Here is a 22,356-nt window from a genome sequence, read left to right on the forward strand (position 1 = left end):
TCAGAGGGACGTTCAGTGCAGGGGTCCGGCTTGACCAACGGGGCATCCGCCCCCAGGCCTGCCACCCCACCACAGAGGCCAAGCCTGGCCCGGCCACTTGGACAACGAAAACGCTCTCAAACCTGATTTCACAGCTGATCTTCGCTCTAATTGGGAGGACATGAAGGCAGGTGGGGAGCCCCTAGTCACAACGGTCATTCATTCAAAACCCACCTGCTTGGCCGTTTCCCCAGCTGCCCCTCAGAAGGAAGTCCCTTGCGGGGGTGGGGGGTGGGGGGTGTTAAAGAGAGGGCTGCGAGAAGCCCCCAAGAGAACGAGCAGGATTCTAACTGCTCCGTATTCCCTGAGCTGCCGGCCAAGGTCCACCCGCCGCCACGCCTTTCCTCACCCGGGCTGGGGTCCCCAGGGGACAAGCGGGTCAGCACCAGCCAGGCTGGGAACAACTCTGGGCCACAGTCATTTTTTTTCCAACAAGTTTAAAGTCTCCCTTTTGACGTGTTCTCTTAGAGAAAGCACCGGAGTCAAGGCCTGCCGAGCTCAGGGGAGCCAGCAGCCAAGGGGAGGGCTGAGAGAAAGAGCCCCTAAAATACCACAGTAAGTGCCTCGAAACATTTTCTGTGGGTTTTTGACCGATAAATCCTTTCTTTTTCTTTCTTTTCTTTCCTCCTTTCTTTTTCTTTCTTTCTTTCTTTCCTTTCCTTCTTTCTTCCCTCTCTCTCCCTCCCTCCTTCCCTCCTTCCTCTATGGCTGTGTTGGGTCTTCGTTGCTGCACGTGACCTTTCTCTAGTTGCAGCAAGCGGGGGTTACTCTTCGTTGCGATGTGCAGGCTTCTCATTGCGGTGGCTTCCCTCATTGCAGAGCACAGGCTCTAGGCACGCGGGCTCAGTAGTTGTGGTTCACGGGCTCTAGAGCGCAGGCTCAGTAGTTGTGGCGCACGGGCTTAGTTGCTCCACGGCATGTGGGATCTTCCCAGACCAGGTCTTGAACCCGTGTCCCCTGCACTGGCAGGCAGATTCTCAACCACTGCGCCACCAGGGAAGTCCCCCTTATTTTTTTTTTTTAATTACACATTTCTTTTGCATTTTTACACGTTTGTTTTTTTTAAAATGCTTTACACAACCTCAAAACACGTTAAAACCTAACTTTCGGGCTTCCCTGGTGGCACAGTGGTTGAGAATCTGCCTGCCAATGCAGGGGACACGGGTTCGAGCCCTGGTCTGGGAAGATCCCACATGCCGTGGAGCAACTGGGCCCGTGAGCCACAACTACTGAGCCTGCGTGTCTGGAGCCTGTGCTCCGCAACAAGAGAGGCCGCGATAGTGAGAGGCCCGTGCACCATGATGAAGAGTGGCCCCCGCTTGCCGCAACTAGAGAAAGCCCTCGCACAGAAACGAAGACCCAACACTGCCAAAAATAAATAAATAAATAAATTTAAAAAAAAAAAAACCTAACCTTCAAAGAAAACACTTAGGCACGTACACACACGCGAACACACGCAAGTGCACACACACAGGCGTGCACGCACACAAGCGCCTGCTCCTCTACACAGAGACTATCTCTGCAAGGGGACGATGAAACCAGAACCAGTGGCTGCCTCTGGGACAAGAGATGGGAGACTTATTTTTCATAATACATTTTGTACCACGTCCATATGTTCTGTATTCAAAAAATTAAATAGCCTTTTTTTTTTTTGAAGAACTTAAAGAACTGACTTAGTAAACGACACTAAGATAAACTACAACTTAAGAAGGAACCCTCTTCCCCTTTAACTTTGAAATGAGCCTTTTGTGTAATTGCACCCTCCCCTCAGAAGAGCCTTCATGTTTCACTCTGAGGGCTGTGGTAAGGCACTCTGAACATTAAACATCCCGCTTTCTTTTAAATTCGCTGTAAAACATACCTCTCCACGGGCCGCTGTAAACAGCTCCCGGCACGTCCACTTCTTCATCTCAACCCTCTCCCTCTCGGAGCCCCGAGGCACCGGCCTGCAGCTCACTGCTCCCTGAGGCACCCGTGTGCCCGAGGCCAGCCTCCGAGGAGGCTTCCTACAGGCACCACGGGGCTGGAAGCCCGGGCCCGGTGCTGGCCGGGCTGCTGCGTCAGGTGAGTCTGCCCTGCGGGCCCGCCGCCCTCACGCCCGCCGCCCTCACGCCCGCCCGGCCCAGCCTTACCCTCCACGGGAAGTACTGGTCTTCCAGGCGACCGATTCCCAGGCACCCTCGGACGTTCTTGCCCCACACAAAGAGCTCTCCTCTGTCTGCAAATAAAGAAAAATGGCTTGGTTGGGGCTTGAGGCCAAGGGCAAGTCTCCAAGAGGAGGAAGGGTCATGAGAATAGGCTTTCTAGAACCAGGTACAAAAAAATCAAAGTTAAACTTCAGTTTCTCCCAGGCATTAATGCTTTCTTCTAAGGGGACAAGTATACAGTACCATCCCCATACCAAAAACACGTCCCGGCCCAGATTCATGCTGGGTCCCTCTCATGGGAGATGAACACATGCCTGGAGGTGGGCCCAGGGGCTCCTGCACACGGCCCGCTCTGTGCGGCCCTTACACACACACCCTCACCGCCCAGTTATGTCCAACCGAACCCTGCCCTCCACAACTCCTGAAATCTCAGCATCCTCAAATCCTGGTCACGCCCTGACAGAGTGAGAAGTAGGACAATTTGTCATGTCTTGTCTGGGTCTCCACGTCTCAGGAGCATTTGGTCAAGTGACACACGGTGACAGGGCGCCTGTCTGGGTCGAGTCTACATCTGTGTGCTGGGAGCTGGGACAGCCCGGGGACTGACACGCACGTTCCTGTCCTCGCGGGGCTGGAGCTAGTTGAAGAGCGAAAATTAAATTATTAAACCACCTAATGCATGTTTTCAAATTGTAAACAGTGCCATGAAGGAAAAGGACAGGCAGGGTGCTGTCGGGGCAGGCCAGGAGACTGAATCCAGACTGGGGCTCTGGGAACGCCGGCTCCAGGATGGACCCTCAGACCGGGCAGGGCCCTCAGCGCAGACTTCCGTCCACACCGGCCTGGGGCATTCTCGGCACAGAGCCCCCATTTCCCAGCCCCCTCTGGCAGAAGGCTCTGGTCATGGGAAGAAGGGAAGACATGGAGGAGCCGGGACTGAAACAACCGGCTGATTAAATACAGGACCTTCCGCGACGCGCTGGCAGAGCCCTCTGGTCTCGCTGCCGTCCTTGGTCTTCCACCTCACAGGCGTGTTTAACACAACAATTCAGTCTGGCCCCCAGCACGTCAGCAGACCGCAGGGCAAACCAGAGGAGCCCAGGCTCTGAGGCGCCCTCTACCGAGGAACAGTCACTGGCACTGGAGGGCGGCTGTTGGGTCTTGGGGGAAACCTAGGTAGGATTTCATTTCAGTGTGACCCCAAATGGCCTCATGGCACGACAGCAGACAAAGCAATCTACCCTAGTCAAAGGCTTCGTACGGGTTTCCAAGTACGTGTACTTTGCACATAGTTTAAGCCTTAAACACTGGGGAAATAGGTTACTGTTACCTCCAGAATTCGCCCACACTGACTCTATCTGCTACATCAAAATAGCTTTAAAACGCCAATGTGACACACGCATTTGCAGATGAAGGTGGCTGACCCAGCGAGAGGGGCGTGAGGGGTCCTCCACGCCGGTCACCACTGCTGCCACCCAGTGCCTCAGCGCACAGACAACACTCCACGCACCGCCACAGCGGCCCACGCTGCAGCCGCCACTGCTCAAGCCCCAAACCCTGAAACGCAGACAGTGACTGAACGGTAGTGAGGACTCCGGAACAGACGGTGCTCGTCTGGAGCAGTCCTCACGTTAGCACGAGGCCAGGGAACCCAAACCGACTGTCCCGGCCCAGATGTTTCTAAAGGAAACAACAGCTTGCCGTGAGACAAGATAGTCTTTAAATTGCAAGGAAAAACTGAATTTACTTGAGAATCACAAAATGAAATTTAGTTCCGTCTTACTATTCAAGTCAACTCACGAGGAGCAAATTGAACCGACAGCCGCAGTGGTGGGATGAGAGCTGTAATCGAGAAGCGCAGACACGCGGGAGGTCTGCAGAGTAACTTTGTATGTCATGGCTTGGTAATTGGGCAACCCTCTGAGAAAACCTCCATTTCAGCCCCCCTTCGATCACTCCCCCCAGCACTGTGGAGAAACCAGGCACATCTACCCCCTCAAAACCACAGGACAGTCTTACAAATGTGCCTCTTGCCGCCCCACGCTCCTGGCTCGGATGAGGGTCGGGCTTGGCCAGGGACCGGGATGAAGCCCCCCACATTCACTTCCTGCTCACCCACCGCGGACGTACCAAACCTCCGCGGGTCTCCCCCAGCAGCCCGGCCCACTCGAGGGTCCCCTCTCCCACCACCAACTGCATCCGCTTGAGAAAAGTCACTGCAACGCCAGCCTAACCACAAACCAAATGAACTGAAAACAAACCTCCCGGGTGAAAAGGAGACACACATTAGACCACCTCAAGCCAAACAACTTCTGGATTGGCTGCTCTCTTTAAATATCCACACAAGGGCGCCACTCCGCTGGATGGATGGAAACTGAGAGCAGCCCAGGGTTTGGGGCTGAACCTGAGAGGGTGAAGCTCGGTAAGGCCTTGGGGCCACACGCGCTTGGTCACTTACTGGTGAGGGCGGCGAAGTGGTTGAGTCCACAGCGAATGCGGGAAACCTGGACTCCTGGGTTGAACTCCGTCAAGCCAAAGAGAGTGGGTGGAATCATTTCTGGAAGGGCAGTTTCCATGAGGTTTGGTCCTTTCCCAAGAATTCCATAGCCCCAGACGAAAACATGTCCTTCTCCTGGATTACAGTAAAAACAACGGTCAGGAAGTCAAACCAAGTGCAGCCCTCCCTCGCTAGAAATCTGAACCACACCACCAAGATGCATTATATCCACATGGACTTTTTTTTTTTCCCTCTTCTTGCTTGGCAAGAACATGTTGACATTTAAAATAATGTTTCTTTTCTCCTTTTTCAAATTCTTGCTTGTGGAGTATGTCTAGCCAGCTAACCAATCTCACAACACAAACGTCCTACATCTTGAGTGTGCTGGACGGGGCCACTCCATAAATCAGCCACAAACCCCACGTGAACACAGGAGAGCCTTAGAGGGGCAGCTTTTCCTAACAGCTCTACGTCTCACACGGATCAGAAGGCCAAGCCAAGTACACACACAACTTCTGGCCAGATTCTAAAATTCGTAATGATCTTCAGGTCATAAAAAGTTTACTACTCATCAGTGGTGCCAGACGTTTAATCCCAGGGGCTTGGCTCCCAGTACCTGAACCCTAAGGCTCTTCTCCTGTGTGCCCGTGGCTCTTGGTACGGCCTCTCTAGAGAAGGCAGGCCTGGGGGCTTTGGCCCAGGCGTAGGGAGAGGGCGCAGTAGTGCATCCGCCACTCCAGAGGTTTGGATAGTTACTCAGCTCTACGCTGGCTGTTCGTCGACCTATAAATCACGGCTGTTATCCTTCTGTCAAGAATGTCACCCTCACCCTCTATTAACTGAACTAAACTAACTAGATCTTCCCACAACTGTGCTCCCCGCACTGAAAACCATAGCCTGAATCCAGTGGACACCAACTCTTCCTCACCCAACCCACCCACAGCTTCCCAACCAACTGCCTGCAAGAGGGTCTCACCGTTTAATACAGCACAGCCTGTCCCCCCACTCGCAGCCTGCTTCACCCGCCCGACTCCTGAGAAGGGCAAGCACCGGGGGACGTTCACCTGAATCAAAGGAAGGGTCCACACTGTTAGGAAGACAAACCAGCGAGAACTTGGAAATACTGTTTCATGTACAGAGTAGATAAGCCCCGGTTCATTCATTCCCTCCCCATATATCTCCTGAACGTCGTACACATGCTAAGCTTCTAACTGGGTGCTGGGAAGATGACAGGCGGCAGGAGAAACAGTCCCGCTCTCAGACTGTAGTCCAATGGGGGAGGCAGATGTCAGCCAAAACTAACACAGGATGGATCTGTGCTGAATGCAACGAAGGAGAGCACAGGGGTCCCTGGCGTGAGTGTCAGGGAACCTGATCTGGTGTGCGGGGAGGAGCAATCAGGAGTAAGCGGGCCAGGGGAGAAGAGAAGGAAATCCCAAGGCAGCGAGATGGACGTGCAAAGGGAGCAAGGTGAGTGTGGCACGTTCAGGAGCTTAAACAAGGTCAGAGTGGCTGAAGCAGGGGGACAAGGGGGAGTATTTGTAAGAGGCCGGTGGGGAGAAGGGAAAGCAAATCACGCAGGGTGCTGTTGATCATGGTTAGGATTTGGTCTCTATCCTAAGCACAACAACGAGGCAGTAAGGGTTCCAAGTGGGAGAGGGACGTGATTTCTAGAGGGGAATGTGAGTGGACGTGGGTAACAAGGGAGAAGGGCCAGGATGTCAGGATAAGCATGAATTCACTCCGGGATGTACTGAACTTGCAGTGCCTAGAGACGGCCAAGTGGCACTTCTGCTCAGAGTGACAGATGGGAGGGTCAGGGGTTGGTAGAACGAAGTGTGGCCAACTTAGCTGTCCAGCAGGATTTGGTCTTGGCACCCCTACTGAGGAATAACTTTGCAAGACAGATTTTAAGTGCTTCCGTGACAGCCATGAATCTTTTCAGAGTCACTTGCAAATGAAGACAGCTGGAGGGTAACAATCCCTAAGATGACTCCAAAGGAATAAAGGGGCTTACTGATCCGAGATGACGCGAGGCTGCTGGCCTGGCCTGGCGTCTGCTGCCTGGCTCTCACAGCTTCTCTACCCAACTGGGCTCTGGCACAGGGCCCTCGGCAAAGGCTGAGAAACGCTCCAGCAAAGAGCCATTGGAAACGCACCACTGTTGTCACTGACAGGATGAGGTTCAGACCACGTAAAGATCATGGATGCGGTGGGCTGCTTCCAAAACAAATGACCCGTCTGTGCTAGTCACACCATGGATAATCTGCGCCCTTGTGTGTGGGAGTTAGGCCTAGTGACTTGCTTCTAAAGAACAGAATTCCAGCACACGTGAGCGGAAGGCACTGCCAAGATGAACTTACAAAGCCCTGGCTTCCGTCTCACTGACGCGCTCTCTCGCCCTCTCACTGGCTCACTCGGCTGAAGCCACGCTGTGAGCCGCCACTTGGAGAAGCCTGCATGGCAAGGAGCCCAGGAAGGCTTGGACGGCCACTGTGAGCTGGCCAAGCGCCAGCGAGGACCTGGGGCCCCAGGGCCAACAGTCCACGAGGACCTACACCCTGCTGCCAACCACCAGAACGGGCCCGGAGGCAGGGCCTTCCCAAGGTGAAGCCCAAGGTGACACCAGCCTTTGAGAGACTCAGAGCCAGTGACCCAGCTAAGCCACCCCTAGGTTCCTGACCCACAGAAACGGTGAGACAATAAATGTGTGTTGTTTTAAGACAATAAATGTGTGTTGTTTTAAGCCGCTGCTCCGTGGTGGGGTCCTTTGTCATGCAGCACAGATAATGACGACATGACCCTGGCTCTGCCCTCACAGGAAGGCCGTGGGAGACACTGATCTCAGGCCTTGCTATCCGGAAGCCCAGTCCCTCTTCTAAACATTTTATTTGCTGTTTATCTTATGGAAACAATGAATCATTTCAATGACCACGTTTTCGTCTCTGTTTTGGCTACTAGAGAGCTCACAGCCAAATCTGCAGCCACTTCTAGCTACTGTGTCAGACCACAGAGAATGAATTTTTTCATCCAATTAGCTATCTTTATCCGTTTGTGCATATCTCTTTATCTATTAATATATATTTAAAACCCTTCTGTATGTTGTCAAAATAATGCAGGACAGAGAAGCAGATGGAATTACAGATGCAACGAGATTGGCCATTAGGTGTATGGGGCTTTTTGGAGAGCAGGGTGGGGAGGGTGAATGAAAATGTTCTGGAATTAGTGGGGACAGTTGCACAACCTTGAGAATATACTAAAAACCACTAAGTCACACAATTTAAAACAGTAAATTACCTATTTTTTTGAACGGGCCATTAATTGGTAATTGTTGAACATGGATGATGGATACAGAGATTAATTATGCAGTGAGGTCTACTTTTTGCTTACATTTGGAATTTTCCTTAATAAAACGTTTAAAACCCTACTGTTACTGTACTGACGGTGTGACAGGGAGAGGCCACCAGCAGGACTGCCAATGCCCTACTGCATGATCTAGGGGCCGCACAGGTGTCTTCATCAAGGTGCACACCTCAGATCTGTATATTCGGGGGTACACACACTAGATGGCAACAAGAGGCCGACTGTGACATCACAGGACCTTATGTAAACAGCCTCACATCCCTTTCAGAACAAGACAGGGCACACAGCCATACCTAAACTACTGCTCTAAACCAGGACTATCTCATCGAAGTATTGATAATGATGGCTTTTGCATCTAAGCTTTCTTTCCAGGCTCCAATGAGATCGCCAAGAACTCGGCCCCTTGAAGAGGCAGCCGTAGCACAGGTGAGGCCTACACGGCACCCTACACGGCACCCTACACATCACCCCTTCGTGAAGGATCTCTTCTAAATATCCTTAACACTCTACTTCCAAACCCCCAGCCCCGGCTGCAGAGGACCTCGTGGGGTCGTACCTGTGTGGAGTCCGTGACCGAGGCCAGCTGCAGGTACTCGGAGTTCCCCCACCCGAAGAGGCTGCCATCGACCGACACAGCCAGGCAGCAGTCCCCGTAGGTGGCCACCTGGACCACGTTCACTCCGGCAAGGTCTCCAGCCAGCTTGGTGGGCGCGCTGGTGATATCGTAGTGACCCAGACCTGGAACAATGGAAAACTGTGTTACTTACTTTTAATTGTTTATTCTTTTAACAAACACTTGCATTGACCTACTATGTGTCAAACACAGTTTTAAGCACTTTGCAAACATCAACTCAAAATCCTAATCTGTTACTCTACATGCTGTACAACTTCCTTCTCCATGTTCTCTCAGAAGAGGGAAAAAATCATAGTAATTGTTTACTTTTAAAACCCTTGATGGGACTTCCCTGGTGTTCCAGTGGTTAAGACTCTGCGCTCCCAATGCAGGGGGCCGGAGTTCGATCCCTGGTCAGGGAACTAAGATCCCACATGCCACAACTAAAAGATCCCGCGTGCAGCAACGAAGATCCCTCGTGCCGCAACTAAGACCCGGCACAGCCTAAATAAATAAATAAATAGAATTTCAATAAACAAACAAACAAATAAATAAAACCCTTGATATTTTCTAAGTCTGATTCAAGTTAGATACCTTTTTAGGATGAAACACCAACACACAATGAACCTATCAGACCTTGTATATTACATACAGGCACACCTCGTTCTACTGCACTTCACAGATACTGCATTTTTTACAAATTGAAGGTTTGTGGCAACCCTGTATTGTCAAATGATGGTTGGCACTTGGGGGGCAGTATTTTTTAATTAAGATATGTACATTTTTTAGACATAATGCTATTGCACACTTAATAGACTAGACTACAGTGTAGTGTAAACATAACTTCCATATGCACTGGGAAACCAAAGTTACAACAAGCAATTCCTAATGCACTGCTGGGCTTGCTAGAACATAAAAGAAATCTCTAAGAGCCCATCCCACCTCAGCCCCCCACCCCACACCATCCCCCAACTACAACAAATCAAAACTGGCAAACTGGTGTGGTACACAGTGACCAGAGGAAAAGACGGGGCTTGCCGGGAGGACAAATGTCACCATCAGCACTGCAATGGAGAGTAACCCCTGGGCAGCAGACCAAGGTAGAACCCTGAACCACAGACGCGTGCTTGCACCAGGCTTTTTCAAAAGGGCCCAAAGCAGTGTCAGACTGGCAGCACCCCTCGGCAACAGGCAAAACCCTGTTGTTATGTACTCCATATACAATAAAAAAGATTTTTAAAAAGTAATTCAAAATGTTGAAGGGTTATGAAAGAAATAGGATGCTGAGATAGAAACTGCTTTAGACAGAATGGTCGGGGGAGCCTTCATTGAAGAGACAACCTGAAGCTGAGGCCTACAGGATGAAAAGGAGAGCATAAAAGAGCATTCTAGGCTACGGGAACAGCATGTGCAAAGGCACAGTGGCAGCACAGAGGAGGACAGGCTCCAGAACGGGCTGCAGGGGGCTCGTGGGGCTGGACTCAGAGCCTGGCAAGCAAGGGCAGTGAGGCCATGTGACAGTGGAGCTTCTGGAATGGCACCAGGAAACTGTTAACCACAGTTATCTCCAGCGAGTGGGACTTTCACTTTTCACCATATTCCTTGGTCTATGCTGTCAAAATGTATCAACAATTTCATTCTTTTCATAAAAAGCTTATTTTTAAAAGTTACCCACACCAAGATTTTAAAAAATAAAAAGAAGCTTCCGCTTTATAGATAAAAAAATGCACATTTTAAAAACTGGCACTGTAATTAAATCAGGACACTTAAATTGACAATACTCACTGCTAGAGAGGTTATGATTAAATTGATACTTCTGTACATTGCTGATGGCAATATAAACTAGTAAAACTTTTGGGAAGCAATTTAACAACACATTCTGAAAATAAAAATATTCAAATCCTTTGACCCACTCCTGGGAATTTATCTAGGGCAACAATCCAAATGAAAGAAAAAGCTAGATGTCTATACATGACAAATGTCATATCTCCAATGGCTACTGCACCCCCCAAAAAGTATGCCTCCTGACAACAGGGTAATGAGTAATCACCTGATAAAATGATTAATTCACCTTATGGTACATTAGTTTGATGCTGTACCATACAAATATTAAAAACTGCAACTGAAAATTATACCAACATGGAAAAATGTTTTGTGTAAATTTAATGATAAAACAAGCATAAAAAATCACACCTCTGCTATGATTACAATAAAAGATGTTCACATATGAGCAAGGACTTGGGAGAAAACATGAGTCAAGGAACACAGATGATGTGATGAGGTAGCAGGATTATAGAGGATTTACACAAGATTTAAATCTTAAATTTAAGGTCCTCCCTTCAGACAAATATCAAACACAGAAAAATAAAATATACAAGGATGATAAAGCTTATCCCTCATTCCTCCCTCCCTTAATCACATTCTTCTCAAATGAGTTAAAATCGAGCTCCCTTTAGGTGGCATTTGTCTCTTAAAAGACTCAGACTTGTTGCGGGACTCTCCAATCCTCTATCCAATCCGGGGAGCCAGGGGTGAGGGGGATGGGAGGGGACACAACAGAACAGCGTTCCCAGGAAGTGACAGGAGAGGATAGAGTCGGATGAAGGCAGCTGCACCATCCCACAGGGAGGGGGGCGGGGGTGGAAGGGACGCTACCTGTTTGCCCATCCGCGCCCCATCCACAAGAATACACTTCTCCTTTATCCGTCAGGAACAGACTGTGGTCCTGACCGCAGGCGACCTATCACACAAACAGAGGTGAGGTTGGTGAGAAGGAATCCTTGGAAGCCGGTGTCCTGGTCCAAGTGCCCAAAGCCAGGCACCACTCCCCACCGCTCCTGAGTGCCAAGGGGGCTGGGCCGGTAGGCTGTCCTGCTCTGCTCCACATCTGACTCTTTCTCATTCCAGTGCAGCCCAGCTTGTGTCTCCTACTCCCCTGAAATTGCTCTTGCTAAAAAAAAGAACAGTGCCAGGTGTCCTAAGGAGCGAAGCCGAGAGCTCCTCCACCCGATGCCACCTGAGGAACCGCTCCCTCCATAAGCCTCTCCCCACCCCCCAACAGTGTCCCATCTTTGTCACTAGCTCAGTCTCCACTTCGGACCCTTCAGGGCTGGAATCCTCCGCAGAGGTCTGCCCTCTGCCCTCCTAGCTCTGCACGCTTCCTGGGAGATGGCACCCACCCCCACGGCTTCTGCTGCCACCGCCACGCGGTCATCTCCAGTCTCAACCACTCTGCTGAGTCCCAGACCTACTGTGCTAACTGCCTAATGAAAAGCACCATTTAGCAAACATTCCTTACGCCAGGCACTGCGCTAAGTCAAAGACCAAGGCCACCCAGTAAGAAACCGAATCTCAGAGAAGTTTGGTAACTTGCCCCAAGTCACCCAGTTCACATGTGGACAAGCAGGGACTTGAACTCGCATCAAGGTGGCTCTGAAGCCTGGACAAGATGCACACTGCACTCCACTGCCACCCTGAAAACAAATCCCCTCGCCACCTCCCCCTCACCTCCGCTGCTCCGGGACTCTGCCATCCGGGCCAAGGACATCAGCGCCACCCATCTGCCTGTGGAGTCACACTTGGCTCCTTCTAGCTCCCTCCCTGCCCATCGAATCAAGCCTCGAATCTGGTCAATTCTCCTTACGTCTCCTCACCTGTCCCTTCTCCCCACAGCGTCCCACCTGGACTTCACCTCCTCCCTCAACTTTATTCCATGGCCAAAGTTACCTTCTTAAACAGATTGTGACTTGGCTGTCACTCGCCCTGCTTAGAACCTTTGGCAGCCCCTGACCACCAAGAGGACGCAGTCTAAACTCCTTAATGAGGTGTACAAGACCCCGCATCGTCCCCTCTCAACCCGTCTTCCAGCCGGTTCCACCCCGCCCCACCACAGGCAGGCACACCACACTCCAGCCACACTGCATGCTCTCGGCACCATCAAGCCTTCAGGCTGCTCCTTCTGCCATAAAACCTTTCCTACCACCCACCCCGGTCCAGCTGGTCAGCTCCTCGGCTACCTCCTCCGTGATGCTGTCTCTCCTCCCACTCCACGCCTGGTAGACGTACCTGTTCTCCTTCTGGTGCTTTCGGTAGACACTCATTTACATATTTAATCATTTAAGTATCTACCATATGCCAGGCACTGTACCCAAGCATGGGTAAAAGAGAAAGCAGCCTGGAACACACACAGCCCTCATATACTCTGAGACAGCTAGTTTTTATAACCTGCCTCTCCCACTAGAGTGTTACCCGCCCTCCCCAATTTTTACTAAACTTTCTATCCCCACAAGCTAGCGTAAATCCTGGCCTATAGTAGGCAGGCAATATTTACTAAAGTAATTTATTAATTCAGAAAATCCCCCTAACAATTTGCCATCACCTCACCCAACTTTCACCCTTTCAAAATCACCCGCCCCCGGGGCGGGACCAGTGGTTCTCAGCCCACGTCTCTTACCTGGACCACCCGTCCATCGAAGTCCTGCATCCTATGGACTTTGTGACTTTCGCTACAGCCAGGAGCAATTTGGGGAGAACCAAAAGATATGGTCATGATAAGCACTGTGCGGTTCTGGCCCCTCCCGTCACCCCAACTAGCAGCCTCCCCACACACATAGCAACGCTAGGGAAACTCTCAAGGTCAAATATAAGGAAGAGGTAGGTCTGGGCATGAAAGTAAAATGAAACAAAATCCTTTGGTGATTTTAATACGCTGCAGATTTCTGACTGGTGTTTAGACCTACCAGCGTAATGTGAGGAACTAGAGGGAAATTTTTTTAAAGACTAGAGGAATTTTTAAGTTAATCAATTTGGTGAAAATAACAAACAGAATCAAAGAAGTTCCATGCATCACAGTCAACGCTCACACGCTCTCCCTCCCACCTGCACCGGAAAGATACTCTCCACAGCCTTCCAGTGAGTTCTCACTGCTCCTCTCCAGCATGAGGAACCTCGAGTTTTACTGCTCTGTGGGTCTATCACATCGTAATCACTCAGGGGGTGTTTAATGCTTGACACAATTTGGGGAAGGGGTAGTCCTTTTGGGAACTCACCTGTAAACTTCATTTTCGACCACTTTTCTTCCACACTGCCCGTAAGAATTGTTCCCCATGCTGAAGACTAAAGGATAACACTGCCAGTTAAATGCTCTGCAGGTTCATGGAGTTCTCAAATGTCAGGACTGGAGGGGGTCTCAAAAGCGGTCCTAGCCCGACCACTCACCCTAGCTGCCCCTTGGCTTCCTTCTCCAACATTCCCAGCCTCTGCAGGCACCCCCGCAGGTGTGCTGGGGTCCAGACTGCCCGCGAAGGCCTGGGCCACTGTTGCCGTGCCTTCCGTCTCCCCGCCCGGGCCCTGGTTGCGCTTCTCAGGAATTCCACAGTGTGAGGCGAGCACACTCCGTGAAAGGCCTCAGCAGCCCCCATTCCCTGTACTTGTCACTGGGCTGCCCTCAATGCCAAGCCCCCTCTTTAAAGAGTTCCTAACACCACCTTCGCCTTTTCCTACAAAGCACACTTAGCCAAAAAAAATGAAATTTGAAAACGTTAGTCAAGTTGACCTTCCCCTGGAAACAACCGCTCTTCTGGAGAGTGCCGGGGTGAGCCAGGAGCCTGGACCGTGGAAGCCCCCCACCTGGAAGCAGTGTCAGCAAACAGGCTGCTTTCAGTACAAGGGAAAAAGCCGTCTACACACACGGTCGGCTTGGTGGCTCCATGGCTAAGGAGCAGGGGGCCAAAGTAAGGCTGCTTGCTGTGCGCCATCACACTTATAAATGCCTGAGGTTTTCCAAGAACCACAGAGGGCAGAGAACACGGAAGGGTTAGCAAAGGCTGCCCAACACAGGTCTCCTGAAACCATCCTACTGACTTGCTTGGGAAATGCCAACAGCTTCACTAACTAGATGTGGCCCAACTGAACAAGCCACTTCAGGCCCAACAGCAGGAAAGCGGTCCCCACTCTCCCATCACCTCCTTCGCTGTCTGTCAGAACGAGAGAGTGGGCTCTGCCGCAGGAGACTTGCAGCACCTGCGTCTCCTGAGGTCTGTCCAGTGGCAGTGGGACGGGCGAGGGCTCCAAAACATACTCATATCCCCTCGCTGAAACGAAAAGGACAAGGTGCACATACATTACACTGCCTGAGAGAGTACATTAGTGGCAGAGCTAAGACGAGAACTCCAGCCCCACTCCCAGCCCTTGGCCTCCATCACATGTTGGGTTATTGAAAAGCACACTTATTAAAGAAATCTCTTCCCACGTCATTTAGCACCTTCTGGATTTTTTTTTTTCACACCCCCTGCAGTGGAAGGACGGAGTCGCAACCACTGGACCACCAGGAAAGTGCCACCTTCTGGATTTTTAAGGAAAGGAAAAGTATTTTCTTCCTGCAATACCCACTAGAATTTCTAGTAAAGTGAAGAACAGCATATACGGTATGATACCACTTAGATTAAAAGGAAGTAAAAAGAATACATAGATGCATGTGCTTGCATATACATAAAATCTCTCTAGAAGGATATTCTGGAAACTGTTGACACAGGTTGTCTTCAGGGAGAAAAACTGTGTGGCTAGGAGGACAGAGGTGGAAAGCAGACTCTTCTCCATATATTCAACTGCGTCTTTAGGATTCTGAGGTATGCAAGTATGTCATCTATTCAAAAAAGAAAATTTTAATATTTAAATAAGCAAGAAAGGGAGAAAGTGTTTTAGAAGGCACTCTAAAGAAGAACATTATTGCTTTTCATAATCCTACTGGAGAAGCCAAAATGGTCTATATAGGGAATTCCTATGGTAGGTTTTAAACGATGAGCTTCAGAATATTTATAATGGAGGCTGGAGTTAACGAGAAGAACTGCAAACACACTGGCTCTCAACCCACTTCCCACTAACGACCCCTCTCTTTTCTCCTATGAACCTCCTGTTTAAAAGCATTTTGTCCTGGGGACTTCCCTGCCGTTCCAGTGGTTAAGACTCCGTGCTTCCACCGCAGGGGGCGCAGGTTCGACCCCTGGTTGGGGAACTAAGATTCCTCATGCCACATGGCGCAGCCAAAAAATTTAAAAATTAAAAAAATGAAAATATTTTGTCTACCAAATATATGGCCTTATTATTATGCTTGCCTGTTAGTATTTTTAGTGACTGATATAATTTTCAAACAGAGCTTCTGATCAGCATGGAATAACAAATTTATCACAATAAGATGATGTAATTCTAAGCAAAACCAAAGACGCTGGACAATGCTGTTAGTGTATACAGACTTATTAGCTGCAAAAATACAGTACTTTAAAATACTAAAACCTTACATCTCCCATTACTATCTTCACTGACCCCCTAAGGGCCTGGGAAGCAGTAAATACATAAATTTAAAGGGAATCTGAAGTATTACAGCTCCTTTTTAAAATAAATAAATAAATAAATAAATGGAATCTGGCTCCACATCCAACTACCAATTGACAGGAAATACAGAGGACAGAGGATCATGTTAAATAGCACCACAGGGATGCATTCAGCAAACTCCAGACTGGAAACTTCTACAGGATAATCAACATGATTTCTTCAATAAATAAATATCAAGCAGAAAAAGACTGACACAAACTCAAAAGTGTTTTAAAAGTCTTATCAACCAATTGCAATGTCCAGACCTTATCTGGACCTTGATTCTAATAAATTTTTTAAAATAAAATAAAAACCTAATGACATTCATGAGACAACTAGCAATTTAAACACTGGAGGGGAGTTCCCTGGTTGTCTAGTGGTTAGGATTTGGCACTTCCACTGCTGTAGCCCAGGTTCAATCCCTGGTTGGGTAACTGAGATCCTGCAAGCCGCACAGCACAGCCAAAAAGAGAAAAAAGTTAAAAATAAAAGAAAATAAAATAAACACTGGATATCTGATATTAAAAGATTATATTGGGACTTCCCTGGGGGCACAGTGGTTAAGAATCAGCCTGCCAATGCAGGGGACACGGGTTCAAGCCCTGGTCCAGGAAGATCCCACATGCTGCAGAGCAACTAAGCCCGTGCGCCACAACTACTGAGCCCGCGTGCCTAGGGCCCGTGCTCCGCAACAAGAGAAGCCACCACAATGAGAAGCCCTCGCACCGCAACGAAGAGTAGCCCCCGCTCACCACAACTAGAGAAAGCCCGTGCGCAGCAACAAAGACCCAACACAGCCAAAAATAAATAAATAAATAAATAAATTTATATAAAAAAAGAAAAAAATGGTCCACATCAAAAAAATCTTTAAAACAAAATAAAAAGATTATTTTGTTATTTTTAGGTGTGATAATGATGTCGTGTTTATTTTTTTTAATAGTCCTTAATTTTTTTAGATATGTACTGAAATATTTAAGAAAAAATCAATAATGTTAAGATTTGCTTCAAATTTGTTGAGGGGGACGGTGGGGGAAATGAATAAAACATGACTGGCATGAGTTGATGATTGCTGGAGCTGATGGCGGTATATGAGATGCCTTATACTCTTCTGCCCATTTCTGTATATAATAAAAGGTATAAAAAAATGTAATGTGGCGTCTTACACAGCGAACAAAGACTTCAATGCTAATTTATAGGGATGCCTTATACTCTTCTGCCCATTTCTGTATATAATAAAAGGTATAAAAAAATGTAATGTGGCGTCTTACACAGCGAACAAAGACTTCAATGCTAATTTATAAAACAATACTGATACAAAATTAAGTGAAAAAAGGCAGAAAACAAAACATATGCTGTAATCAATTATATTTTTAACATATTTGCATATGAATGGGGAACAGGAAAAAATGGGGGGGAAAAAGTCTTGTCCAGTATATTTCTGGGTAATTTTCCCTTTATTTTTAAAAATGTTTCTTATCGTACTTATATTGATGGCTAGCATCTACTTTTTAAAATGTCATTATAAATCATTTCTAACATTTTTACAATTCAAGTTTCAGATATTTGGAATCAAACCTCCATCTTAAGGATTTCACTGAATTTTTTCCCTAGACCATATTCTAAGCACTGTAGAATATTTCAAGTGATCTCCAAGCTAGGAAAGAAAGGTCATCTCTTTGGGGCCAAAAAAGAACACCTTTACTGGGACTTCCCTGGTGGCGCAGTGGTTAAGACTCCATGCTCCCAATGCAGGGGCTCAGGATCGATCCCTGGTCAGGGAACTAGATCCCACGTGCATGCCGCAACTAAAAGAGTTCACATGCCACAAGTAAGGAGCCCTCAAGCCGCAACTAAGACCCGGCACAACCAAATAAATAAATAAGTAAAGTTAAAAAAAAGAGAACACCTTTACTTACCAGCAAATGCCCCTCTGCCTAAAGGTTCAATGTTATTATCAAACAAGCTAAAAAATAATCCCATCTAGATGGTTTCAAACAACATCCCTTTAAAGACTCCATCTATTCTGTTGTTATGGTTTGGTTTATGAAATCATATTCTTAAAAATCAAAGGGTGGGGCTTCCCTGGTGGCGCAGTGGTTAAGAATCCGCCTGCCAATGCAGGGGACATGGGTTCAAGCCCTGGTTCGGGAAGATCCCACATGCCGCGGAGCAACTAAGCCCATGCGCCACAGCTACTGAGCCTGCGCTCCAGAGCCCACAAGCCACAACTCCTGAAGCCCGGGTGCCTAGAGCCCGTGCTCTGCAACATGAGAAGCCACCGCAACGAGAAGCCCGCGCAACACAACGAAGAGTAGCCCCCACTCACCGCAACTAGAGAAAGCCCGTGCACAGCACCGAAGACCCAACGCAGCCAAAAATAAGATAAATATATTAAAAAAAAAAAAAAAAAAAAGGGTGCCTTTTCAGACCAATCACAGCAGAGAGAAACCAAGGTGAGAACGCTCACTTTTATCTTTCCGGCTCCTGTGAAATCCAAGCTGAGAATCTTTGTTGAGCCCCATACCCCAAACTTTTGTAACATCCTTGGTTTTAGAGGACAGCAATGTGAATCCATAGCCACAGGCAGCAGATGAAATCTGAAAAAAAAATTCCCATAAAGCACTGACTGATTTGTGACATCAAGTTTTCCCAGCAATAAATGACAGGTTGTTTATCCATTCCAAGAACACACACTATTACTATAGCAACTAACATTTATTGGACGTTTACTATGTGTTAAGGGCTTGATATGTACTATCTCGTTTAATCTTCACAATCACCCAATGGTCTAAGTATCAAATCATCCCCATTCACCAAGACACAGTCTCACAGAGTAGTTAAGTTGAAGACTACCTTATTTTGAATCTTGGCAGGACCGCAGGGTTTACAACTGGTAGACCCTTACCAGCTGTGTGACCTGAGATACACTGCTTAACTTCTGTGTCTGTTTCCCTCTATTTAAAACAGAGATAACAACAGTGTCTCTCTTATTGGGTAGCTGTGAGGACTAAATGAGTTAACGTAGTTAAAACCCTTAAAGTAGGGACTTCCTTGGTGGTCCAATGGCTAAGACTCAGTGCTCCCAATGCAGAGCGCCCGGGTTCGAGCCCTGGTCAGAGAACTAGATCCCACATGCCGCAACGAAGATCCCACATGCTGCAGTGAAGATCCCGCGTGCCGCAACTGAGACCCAGTGCAGCCAAATAGATAAATATTTTTTTAAAAAAAACCTTAGGGGCTTCCTTGGTGGCGCAGTGGTTGAGAGTCTGCCTGCCAATGCAGGGGACACGGGTTCCAGCCCTGGTCTGGGAGGATCCCACATGCCGCGGAGCAGCTGGGCCCGTGAGCCACAATTGCTGAGCCTGCGCGTCTGGAGCCTGTGCCCCGCAAGAAGAGAGGCCGCGATGGTGAGAGGCCCGCGCACCGCGATGAAGAGTGGCCTCCGCTTGCCGCAACTAGAGAAAGCCCTCGCACAGAAACGAAGACCCAACACAGCCATTAAAAAAAAAAAAAAACTTAAATAGTACCTGACTTAATGTAAGAGCTATATAAAGTATTTATTATCATTGGTGGTGGTAGTAGTAGTATTTGGTAGTTAAGGAAATCAAGGCTCCTAGAAGATTAAGTAGCCTGCCTAATACAGTCTCACAACTAGTAAGTGGAAGCGGTCTGATTGCAGAGTGCATGTTCTTTACCCTTATGCTACACTGTTATACTCTCAAACCACCACTGCCATGAAGAAGAATTAGTATTACAGCTACCGTGAATATAACACATTGACAGGGCCAGTGTGTTTGCTGGGTGTTTTACCCACACTGTTATCAATCCCCACATTCACTGATCAGATGAGGAAACTGAGGCTTCAGTGGGGCTGGAAGCAAACCAAAGGCAGCCTGGTTTTAGAGTCAACCCCCTTTCCATAATACCCAGAGTGGCCTGAGGCAGTCGTGGTTTACACCTGATGTCCCAAGGTTCACTCTCAAGCAAATGATGACAAATTACATGGTCACCCTGATGATCCCCCACTATCTCTTGGTTGTTTACAGTTTACCAAAGGCCTATGTAGTCAGTCTCAGAGACTACATGTAAATCTAACCTAATCCTGATGAAAATGCCAGCTTTCCACTGATAATGAACAAACGTGAGGTTTTTCTTTTTTTTTTAACTCCAGCATTTCTTGAAGGAAGCGAGCTAAATACTTCTTTTAAACTTGATGACTTGTTTAATCAAGTCATCTAAAAGTTATATCTCTCTCCTTCTGCCTTGTGACATTTTCCCTCGTAACATTCACATGGAAGGTACATAAATGTACACTTGTATTAGGAAAAAAACAAACAAACAAAACCCCTCAGTTCTCCGGCCTTCTGGAATGGCTCCGCCTCCACAGAAATCACCCAGTGGGGAGGGAGGAGCCAGCCCCTGACCAAACAGCAGGAAACATAAAAAAGCGAGTCCAAGACTGATGCCCAGCACACTACGATTATTCTCATCTGTTTACTCAACATTCAACAAATATTTGGGAAGCACCTACTGTATTATTAAATCTGCTAATATGTGAAAAGGCTTTGAACAATACCTGACACAGAGTCAGCATTAAGCAATGTTTTTTATAATATGCCACAAGGGGACTTTCCAACTATGGTGGTGTGAAGAGGTTAGCGAATCTCTCCCCAAACAACAAGTATAAAACTGGAGAAAACTGCAAAAAACAAACCCACAACCATTTCAGGGCTCCAGAAGTCAATCAAAGGCAAATATATCAAGAAGTTACTCATGAAGGGCTGCTAGAACTACAGGCAAGAGTATCAGGGGTTTGTAGACCTCTTGTCCTGGGCTGCTCCATCTACCCCAGCTCGGTCAGCACAGAAGTTAGAAAAGGGCAGAGCTGGTCATGAAAACCATCAGCTTTGTTGCCAGAAAGGACAAACTTAATTTGGGGTAGAGGGTGAAAAGTCACGTGCCACAGCAAACTCAGCAGGAAACAAACAAGGAAGATCCACAATTCAGCAAGCCTGAGGTTGCAATCCTGACTAGGGTAAGAGGAGAGGCAGACCAGCCAGAAATTTAATGGGAAGATCCTAGAAATGAGAGAGCCATGGAAGGCTCTCCACACAAGCATGGCTGACTGAGAAACCGCACAAAGGAGCTCCCAGCGGAAAGAAAAGCTGAGGCAGACTTGAGATCAGGCTGAACTTTCAATGTGGTTCCCAAACCACACACAGAATCAAAGGTGAAGGAGAGAAACCTTATAAGCTCAAGGTGTCTGAGCACAGCCTCTGCCCAAATCACTGGCTGACCACAAAGGTATGCAGATAAGGGGCAACCCTGAAGAAGCCTGGCTAAAAAAAAAAAAAAGGCAGTGCGGGGAGGGGAAGGGAGCTAGGACAGGGAACAAAACAAAAACCCCAAGCAAAGACACTGGTGTCAGTGGCCACGCAGAGCAGGGGAGACTGACTCCCTAAATTACAGAAAAGTTACCCCACCCACAAAAAAACAAAAACAAAGAACTCAAGGAAGATAATATCAGAATCCAAAGTTGTTATATCCAAGAGCCCAGTTTTCAGTAAACAAGTACAAGACATGCAAAGAAACAAGAAAGTGTGACCTATACTGAGGGAGGAAAGCAGCCAAGAGAAACTAAGTGGACCAAGATGTTGGATTTGTGAACTATTGTTTGAACTATCATTCAAAGAATATTTTAAAACCATATTTAAAGAACTAAAGAAAAATATGACAACAATGACCCAACAAATATGGAATCTGAATACAGAAATAAAAACATTAAAAGCCTAAATGGAAATTCTAGGGTTGTAAAGTATAATAACCAAATTTTAAAATTCACTATATAGGCTCAACAGCAGATTTGAGATGGCAGAAGAAAGAATCAGTTAAGTTGAAAAAAATATCAATAGAAATTATTCATTCTGAAGAACAGGAAAAAAAAGAAACATTGGGAAAAAAAAAGAACAGTGCCTCAGAGACCTGAAACATAACATCAGTATATCAGCACCTACATAACAGGAGTCCCAGAAGAGCAAGAGAGAGAGAAAGAAAGAGGCAGAAAAAAATACTCAAGTAATGGCAGAAAACTTACCAAATTTTATTAAAAAACCCATAAGTCTAACAGATTAAACTTGCTCAACAAATCACAGTTAAACTTTTGAAATACAAAGAGAAAATTTTGAAAGCATCAAAAGAAAATGGATTCATCAAGTACAAGGGAACAACAATAAGATTAACAGTTAACTTCTCATTAGAAACAAAGGAGACCAGAGTAGAAGGACACACTCAAAGTGCTGAAGGACAAGAACTGTCAACCAAGAATTCTA

The 22,356-nt window shown here is 47.6% G+C and overlaps 1 protein-coding gene and 1 long non-coding RNA gene across 13 annotated transcripts in view; one reads left to right on the plus strand and one right to left on the minus strand.

The window, feature by feature from the left end:
• Positions 1-22,356, minus strand: part of RCC1L (RCC1 like) — a 42,115-nt gene that overhangs the window by 12,550 nt on the left and 7,209 nt on the right. For 6 of the 11 annotated variants that reach the window (XR_014235320.1, XM_082358591.1, XM_082358589.1 and 3 more), the window contains exons 2-10: positions 18,495-18,624; positions 14,623-14,751; positions 13,708-13,774; positions 13,113-13,164; positions 11,315-11,399; positions 8,603-8,784; positions 5,660-5,747; positions 4,645-4,818; positions 2,172-2,257 (exon numbers count right to left, since the gene is read on the minus strand). Coding sequence is in view for 9 of the 11 variants with exons in the window: in XM_082358591.1 (XP_082214717.1) it covers positions 2,172-2,257; positions 4,645-4,818; positions 5,660-5,747; positions 8,603-8,784; positions 11,315-11,399; positions 13,113-13,164; positions 13,708-13,774; positions 14,623-14,751; positions 18,495-18,624 (993 nt within the window). In the remaining 2 variants the exon portion in view is untranslated. Of the gene's footprint in view, positions 1-47; positions 147-2,171; positions 2,258-4,644; positions 4,819-5,659; positions 5,748-8,602; positions 8,785-11,314; positions 11,400-13,112; positions 13,165-13,707; positions 13,775-14,622; positions 14,752-18,494; positions 18,625-22,356 lie in introns of those variants that run through there. The other 5 variants (XR_014235319.1, XM_082358595.1, XM_082358592.1 and 2 more) reach the window with 4 other exon arrangements.
• On the plus strand, positions 32-8,702 carry LOC309612677. 2 transcript variants are annotated; one of them, XR_014235324.1, is made up of 4 exons: positions 32-170; positions 508-2,103; positions 8,407-8,472; positions 8,571-8,702. It is a non-coding gene; the product is annotated as an uncharacterized lncRNA (long non-coding RNA). The 2 variants fall into 2 exon arrangements; XR_014235325.1 differs by having other exon boundaries at positions 157-2,103.

Source organism: Balaenoptera borealis, assembly GCF_965194805.1.
Source record: "Balaenoptera borealis genome assembly, chromosome: 16".
NCBI lineage: Eukaryota > Metazoa > Chordata > Mammalia > Artiodactyla > Balaenopteridae > Balaenoptera > Balaenoptera borealis.